The 8,799-nt window shown below is 40.6% G+C and overlaps 1 protein-coding gene across 1 annotated transcript in view; it reads right to left on the reverse strand.

Annotated features, from left to right (window-relative positions):
- Positions 1 to 8,141, reverse strand: part of VEGFC (vascular endothelial growth factor C) — a 28,282-nt gene extending 20,141 nt beyond the window's left edge. Inside the window, exons 1-3 of the mRNA XM_005876298.2 lie at positions 8,106 to 8,141; positions 6,600 to 6,813; positions 4,901 to 5,091 (exon numbers count right to left, since the gene is read on the reverse strand). Coding sequence (XP_005876360.1) covers positions 4,901 to 5,091; positions 6,600 to 6,813; positions 8,106 to 8,141 — 441 coding nt within the window. The remainder of the gene's footprint in view (positions 1 to 4,900; positions 5,092 to 6,599; positions 6,814 to 8,105) is intronic.
- Positions 8,142 to 8,799: the final 658 nt, after the last annotated feature.

The following is an 8,799-nucleotide window of genomic DNA, read 5'->3' on the forward strand; positions in this document are numbered from 1 at the left end:
GCTGACGATCCAATCGCTGCCGGAGAATTCTAGAATGACATGCCCAGTCTTTTCCTGATACCTCCACCTCAATACCACTCAGATTCTTCAAAATCAGCATGCTCAAGACTCTAACTTGGACCCCAAATCTGTTCCCTTCTATTTATTCATTCGATTTAGTGCCAAGTGTTTACTGTGTGCCAACGACTGCACTTTGCCCTGGGGTAATAACCAAACACAAGCTTTGCTTTCACGGAGCTGAGAGCCTAGGGAATAAACCATCTGAGAGATAGGTAAGGTAACGATGCTAAAATACGGGCAAAATGATGCTGTCACAGGCCTGGAAGTGACATGTGGTCTTAGGTCTCAGGATGAGGAGCAATTAGCTAGGTAAGAGGGATATGGGAATGGTGTGAGGAGGCATGTTTCGAACACAGGGCACAGTGTTGTAATGACTCAGGGGTCAGAGATACTGATATGATTTAAGGAATCAAAGCATTTGGGTGCTGGTGGAAAGTAGTCTTTGAGGGAAAAGGCAGTGACAATTGCGGCTATAGATTTAGGTAGCAGCCAGATCATGAAGGGCCCTGTAAACATGTTTAAGGATTTAACCTACAGAAGAGTGAGTGCCATTCAAAATATTTAACAACTTAGAATGTTTGCACCAACCAATCAGAACTGATGCTAGCCTGAGCCATCCAATCAGAAAAGAGCAGCTTATCAATGCACCAGCTGAATGCAATGTTCCTGACGAGTTGAGCGGTATCTGATATATCATTTAGAAAAGAAAAATCTCACTGTTAACATGTGGCAAATGGATTTGAGGAAAGAAAGAATGGGGATTTGAGACCAGTTATTAAGCTGGCCCAGGTGTAATGGTCTAGGTGATTGATGAACGTGGCCTTTGCCAGAGTGGGATCAGCAGAATAAATGTATAGGGTGTGATTCTAGAGATGTTAGAAGATATATTTAGCAGGAATATTTGATTAGCCTTTTAGTGAAAGGAATAGCCAGCTAGATGAACAGTGCCATTTACTGAGACAGAAGGTACTAGAAAAAGATTTATTTACTTGCTTGTTTAATTGTGAGAGCGAGGTGGGATGGGGAGAATATATAGGTCACAACCTCAGTGTGACACAGATTGACTCTGACCCTTCTGAGGGACAGCCCACGGGTTAAGTATGAAACCAGGAGACCGTGACCTGGGGATAAAGACCGGGGAGGAGTCACCAGGAAGAGAAAGCATAGATGAGGAAACCTAAGGTGTGTGTGTGGAATCAGAAAAGAAGGTAGCTTAGGGAAGAACCCTGAGGACCCAGTACCCTGTTTTCAACCAACCTAAAATTTTTAATTCTAAAAATCTGCAAATCTAACAGATGGTCATGCCGGCCCAGCCGGTGTGGCTCACTGGTTGAGCATCAACCTATGAACCAGGAGGTCACTGGTCAATTCCTGGTCAGGGCACATGCCCAGGTTGCAGGTTTGATCCCCAGTAGGGGGCATGCAAGAGGCAGCTGATCAATGATTTTCTCTCATCATTGATGCTTCTATCTCTCCCTCTCCCTCTCTGAAATCAATAAAAATATATATTTTAAAATGCACATGCTCACATGAAAACTACTCTGTTAGTATTATGATATACATTTAAAAATATGACTGCAATAAATATTTGAAATAAAAGACCAAAATAAAATTGAAAAACAACATAAACCAACAAGAAACACCAGATTGACTTCTAAAATTTTATAGGTAAATCCTGACTCTCTCTATGAGCAGATGACTGAGAGGAAGCAGGGGAAATTATCAACGCGATCAATCTATTACAGTAGAAGGAATCCTAAGTTCTCTGAAAGAAGATGAAAGAGAGGGGAGCTGATTCTAAATGACATAAAGTAGACAATTTTGTAGAAAAACATATAAGTACTAGGCTACTGACCAAATTCCATTTCACCTGCACATATCTTAGCACTAAATGCTCTTCTAACTTCTAACTTGGCCCTTAAGCCTTCTACCTTCCAAAGCCTCAACCCCTCCGAGGCCCCCTACCTGGTTGTATGCTGCCCTGAATACACACCTACCCGTAAGTAAATACTTCACTCTACTTCCCAGTTAGAAAAATATGGGGCCCAACGAGAACAACATAGGGAAATAGAAAGTGGTCACGGAAAAACGGGTGACAGGAGTGCTTAACTGAAGACTGTATGTATTTCTCTTGTTTACTAACAATGAGCTGTGTGCTGTTTTCTGAATTTAGATTTTGCCTACGGGACTCCTGCTACCTATTTGGCCCATGTGTAAAGTAGGCATGCATTTAGCAAACCAATAGTAAGAGGATTGGAAAATTGACTTTTGCTCATAGTAACTGAATGAAAAGAGGGGGAGAATTTTCTCCCTGATAGGTTAAAGAAACAGCTATTTTTAAAAAGTTGAGCTAAAATTTAGAGCATACACTTTAGTTAGGCAAAGGGATCAGTTCATTAAAAGTTACCCAGGTGAGTTAATCAGCTATTCTATTATGATTAATCTTGAAGGCAGTAATTTGAAAATCTGGCTCAACAGATAACGCATAGGTATCAGAGAACCAACTTCCTGAAACTGGGAGTGTGTGCGGAAACTGGGGGTAAATGCTGTGGATGTATCCGTATCTTCATTATTGTTTCCCCGCTGAAGGATCCATAGCTTTTATGTGATTCTAAAGGGGTTGTGCACTAAATCTGTGGTAGGCACTCAGGTCGCTAGTGAACAAAACAGACTTGCTTTTGCCGTGGTGGAGGAGATAGATATTAATCAACTAATGGTGACTATATTATTATAACTATAGGATTATAAGCTATAGTAAGTGTTTCAAAGAAAAGTATGAGAAATTATTAAATAGTTAAAGTAAATGCTGGGCCTATTTCTGACCTCTTATCTCACGGAGATCAGAAAAATCTCCCAGGAGGACTTCCTTGTGCCACCTCAAACTTGAGTTGAGACCTGAAGAACTGGTCCCGTAGCCAGGAGGGGACTGGAAGGCCAGGATAATCTAAAGGTATGTGCAAAGGCTCTGGGGCAGTGAGGGTTCCCAGCAACTGAAAGAAGCCTAGAGCACTGGGAGACAGGTGAGGTCCAGGGGCAGACGCTGCTGCAAAGGCAGCACAGGCAGACATTGGAGGCTGAGACAAAAATTTGGGGCTTACTCCAAGCACCATGGGAGGTCCCTGAGAGGCCTGTATGCCTGAGACTGCCCACATCAAATGTGCAATTTTTAAAATACCACACTTTGGGCCAATGTGAAGAATGGATCGGGAAAGAGGAAACAGAAGCAGAAAGAGCAGAGAGAATGCTATTTCATTAGTTGGAAAGAACGTCAAAGTCTTCTGGACTATAGGGGTGGTGTGGATATGGGGGTTCAAGTCACTTGAGGGATGAAATTAACATCTGACTTGGTGATGGACTGGATTTGTGATGATGAAGATGTCCGAAAGGACCCTATGTTTCTGTAGAAATGATGTCACATGATGAGAGAGGTAAGCTGGAAGACCAGGGTGCTTTGTATGGTGGTGGTGTTGTTTGGGATGAGTTTGGTTTTGGGAGAAAAAGCTTGTCTGAGGAACTAGTATACAAAACATGTGGGCATCTGTATCTAAAGAAGACATATTTTGAAACATTTAAATATGAAAGTAGTATTTAATTTAAATATGAAAGTCCTATTTAATAAATAGTATGCTACAGAAGTTGAGACGTTTTTAAAAGAAAATTCATTTTAAAATATTTTCTTTGTATTAGCAAGGCAAAATAAAATTTATGGAAGAAATTAGTAATAAAAAGTTGCTTTGGATATTGGCAGTTGGCAACTGATTTTCACCAAGAAAATAAATTAAGAATAAAAAACAAGGAATTTATGTAAAACTTTCAACAATAAAGAATTAAAAACAAAACGAGAATTTAAAGAAATAAGTGAACAAAACAAGAAATCTCAACACTAGAATGATTATTATTCAACTCTACATCTTTAAAATATGAGCACATTGAAAGTAAAATTTCATCTAACAATTAAATCTAACAAGTCCTTTATAAAATGATGATTAATGAGCTCTGAATAGACAGATTTGATGGAATAGATGTTCAAAATTCATCTTTGAGTCTATCCCAGGTCATTCCATTTCTAAAAGAAACATGACCCTTCGGTGTTTGGAAAATGCAATTAGGATATCAATACCTTTGAAAGATCCACCACAGTGCTATTTGATTTAAACAAAACACCATAATAATAAACAGTATAACCTAGGACATATATCATATTGCTCAACTGAATTATTTAAAAATATACACTAGCAAATGTATTCCACAAACTTCTTTTAATACCTACAACACCCATATTTCTTTTCTTTTTAAAAAAAATGACTTTTTTCCCCAAGAGTCTCAGAAGGCCAAAAATGCTTTCATTGAGTTTGGCTGACTATAAAACCAGCAAAATTTTAATATTAATATCTTTTTTAAAGTAACTTTTTTGGAGACTATCCTACTGGCATAAGTATTTCTATTTGATAGAAACGGTTTTTAGTTTCAGCACTTATTAAAGAATTTAAAAGTAACTCATTGTCAAATGAAAATTTTTATCCTCAAAGATTAACGTGTGTGTATGTGAGTGTATGTATGTGTGTACGCATATGTGTGCACACATGTGTATATATGTGTGCGTGCAAGTGTGCATGTGTGTGGACATGAGTATATGTTCACACACATTCATATGCATATTTATTTTCTTCACTTGGTTTTGATCCCACTGCGTGAGTTCATAAAACATCACTTACTTGGTGAAATGCTCATCAAAACCACAAAATATTGGAAGCTTAACTTTATCCCCCCAAGAAAAGACAGGCCCTCGGCATTGCACTAGGTCGCTTCATGGGGCGGGAGTGGAGGCGGGGACACCTACCGTCTTGCTGAGGTAGCCCGTGCTGGTGTTCATGCACTGAAGCCCCTCACTGTTGCAGCAGCCCCCACATCTGTAGACGGACACACATGGAGGTTTAAAGAAGGTGTTTGTGGCTGCTCCAAACTCCTTCCCCACATCTACACACACCTCACGTGGCATGCATTGAGTCTTTCTCCACTCATTATCAATACCTGCGAGTCATAGGGAAGGCCAGAGGTTACACAGCAGCCACAAGGGGAGCAGCCCCCAGCAGCTGGGAGCCACTTACATTTGATCTCAGATTTTAAGACTCACGTTTCATAGGTAACTTTACAGAAATCACTGACGGTGCCTACACTGCCCTGTGAGCTGGAACACGGTACCATGTGAAACAGCAGTGAAGGATATTTTCTAAAAGAACCGATTTCTACAGCCATGTCACTAGCTAAAGTAGATGTGCTTCCTTAAAATGACACCGATATTCCACCGTACGAATGTCTGGTTTTAGTAAGAAAACGAACATTTGCTATATAGACGTTCCCATGGTCTGCAGAGGTGGCCACGCTCATCTGCTGTGACATGCACAGCTTCCCTGGGCTCCGAGCAAATAGGAACATGCTGGGTTCCTCCTTTAAGCTGAGATGTCAATGAGATGATGGCTATCATGTGGGACACCCTTCAACAATGACGGTCAGGCAGGCTCTGTGGCCATTTGGGGCAATGCCATGGTGGCAGCTACTTGGAATACAAGGGTATTTGCAACTGGGAACACGGATCCTGAACTCTGTTTCCTCAGCCAAGTGCTCTCTCTTGGAGTTCCACCTGCAGTGACTTCACGTTTTGCTTTTAGCCCCGTTGACTCATTAAATGCTGCGTTACAAAGCGTGTACGTCTCCAATGTCCTAGTTCATTTTCCCCGCATTTCTCTTAAGGGGTTCCGCCTGCAGTGACTTCACGTTTTGCTTTAGCCCCGTTGACTCTTTAAATGCTGCGTTACAAAGTGTGTACGTTTCCAATGTCCTAGTTCATTTTCCCCGCATTTCTCTTAAAATCATATTCTTTGGGGAAAGAGTACATACATGATTCATGACTCGACCATGAAGTCATTTTGTTTGGTTGGTTTTGTTCTGAAAATGCTTTGCAATCTCAAACCTTTACAGGAATTAATATCTAGTAACAAGGGAATTACTTGTGAAAAGTAATGCCCCCATTTACACTACGCCCTGCTGTGCAGCATCATGATTTTGGTGACACTCTGCGGGGTCCCTCGGGGGCTTCCGCGAAGTCCCTCCCTGAAGCCAGTGACCCGTGGGACCAGAGGGCAACAAGTGGCACTTGAAAAGGTGAGTTGGAATGAGTTAGGAATCAAACACTTCTAACTCCAAACCAGAAAGAAAATGTGTGTGCAATGACTTTGTAAGCTACAGAATGATTAAACTCACAGGCTGTGTAAAATATCCTTATGTTTTAAAATTCTGCAATGAGATATCACCTAATATTTAAAAATTCAAGTGTGTGGTAGGCATACACTCTTCTCTATTTCAAGAAATCAACCCCACCATTCACAGTGAAATCCTAAAAATGTTCCTTTGGAAAACTGCCTTTACTCTTGGCCCTAAAAACATTTAGTAGTTCTCGTGCTAAAATTCAAGGCATAGGCTGGCCACCCTCCACTGTGTTGCTACTGGACCCTCTTGTGTCTCTTCTTCCCCGTACTTACTTTTCAAGATCTCCGCGTTATAATGCGCGGCGGCAAATTTTACAGTGTCTTCTGTCCTCGGGTCGGCGCCGGGCTGGCCTGGGTTTTGCTGCCAGCCTCCTTTCCGTAGCTGGCACTTGTACATTTTCCAGTATTCCGGGTAGAGCACACTCATGAGCTCGTCCACGCTGGACACCGCCCGCAGCTGCTCCTCCAGGTCTTTGCCCGCGTACGCCTGTCGGGGAAACACGCACGATCAATTTCCCATCGGAGTGAGGGATGTGGAAACAGACGCACTGGAAACCCGTAGGTTTCACAGCATACAGGCTGGATACATATTCAAATGGGATGAATGGCCCCTGGATGAGATAACTTTCCCTGGTAACATAGTCATACTTTTCATTTGAATCAATAGCACCATAAACATGAAGTTACATCTCCCTGTGAAAATATAAAATATATATTGGGGTTTTCAGACAAAAGTCGTGTGGTATAATGTTTAAAATAATCTCTGCAGGAGCTGGTTTTACTGACAGTTCTTTTACATAAATGGGTAACTCAAAAGTTTGGAAATTTAGTCAAGGTTGTGTTCACTTCCAACATAAATAAAATTAAACTGAAATCCACTCTCATGCTTTGCTTCATTTTTAATTATCGGCCCAGATAAAATGCAATTAAGCAGGATGCTTGAAATCAGTCTTACAGAAGCCCTTTTAGCATCAATAATCACATGAAGAATGGGATTTCGACAACATCATCACAGTAAGGTTTACATATTGGCCGACGCTCCAGTATTTCAAAAAAATTAATCATTGAGATTTAGTCTGGCATGAAAAAGACACAGAAGAGACCAGAAAGCATTAATTCCGCTTGTAGATAGGTAACTGTCTACATTAGTGCATCCAATTAAGTGGAGCATTCTATAGTACAACCAAGTAGTTACTGTACCTGAGAAAAATACATTTTTTTTCTAAATTATACTTTGAAATTATGGAAACTGGTACATCAACTTTGTCTGCAAAGTGAAATACAACATGAAATGTTTATTTTATATTGTCTTGATTATTCCAGCTTTAGCGTCTAAATATAGAATACTTCGGACACTGGGCATCGCATCTGTTAACAATGCAGGTAACTGCCTTTCACATCCCCCAGTCGCACATCTTGGATGAAGAAACTACATTCTAACTAGTAATAGTTTTGTCTTTCTAATTTTTGAAGAAGAAAATTAAGAAATTTGCTTTAAAATATCAACATATTATCTAATTGAAAGACTTTTCACCACTGTTTTTAATTGTCCAAGATATTCTGATGTAGGTAATCTTTATACAACATTTTGAGAAACATAATCTAATGCAGGTTTCCTATTCAGTACAGAGCCTCCTCAGCAGTGGAGTATGAAATGTGTCCCTTCCTACTACATAATAAAATTGGCTATGAATTTTGGGGTTTCCCTTTCTCCCTTTATTGTGTGAATTGAGCATAATAAAATATTACATAATGAGCATATTGATATTTCTCCATTACCTTCTGGAATATATGTGATGATTCTTGATATACCATACAGCTATACTACATTTCATTCCATTGACTACATGGAGGATGGGGGTGGAGAAAAGATCTTAGCTTCAAGGAAAGTTACAACATACCCTCACACAGTTTCCTAATTAAATGTTTATGAAACACATGTCTCAGGAAATCTCAAATATGACAAGAATCAAAAATGTTTCAGAATCGAAAAGGACTGCTGCTGGAGAAAAGCCTCATTGAAGTGCACGGATGTATCTGTGGTCACTGCTCCCTGAAGGGCCATGTCACAGAGGGCTGGCCTCTGTCTGCTTGCCTCGCCCTCCCACGCATGGCCCTGTGTGCTTGGTGGGTCCCTGGGTTCTCTTCCCCAGGACTCAGCTGGAATTAAAGTCAGCTTGTGACCCAAGTTGACCACAAGAACCTCACATGAAACAGGCATGAGTGTTCGCTCTACCAAGAGCAGGCGCACTATAACCACACATGTTCTACAGCACAGGAAAGACGCGTACTGAATACTAAGAAAGGGTGGTGGTGGAGAAGGGCTTCCAATGAAGTGTCACTTGAAGTTTTAAGGCAAATAAGGTCTGTACTTTAAAATCTAGAAATGGGAAATAACTATAACAATATTTATATATATATATATTAGAGGCCGGTGCACAAAATTCTTGCACAAGTAGGGTCCCTGGGCCTG

Source organism: Myotis brandtii, unplaced genomic scaffold, assembly GCF_000412655.1.
Source record: "Myotis brandtii unplaced genomic scaffold, ASM41265v1 scaffold484, whole genome shotgun sequence".
Taxonomy (NCBI): Eukaryota; Metazoa; Chordata; class Mammalia; order Chiroptera; family Vespertilionidae; genus Myotis; species Myotis brandtii.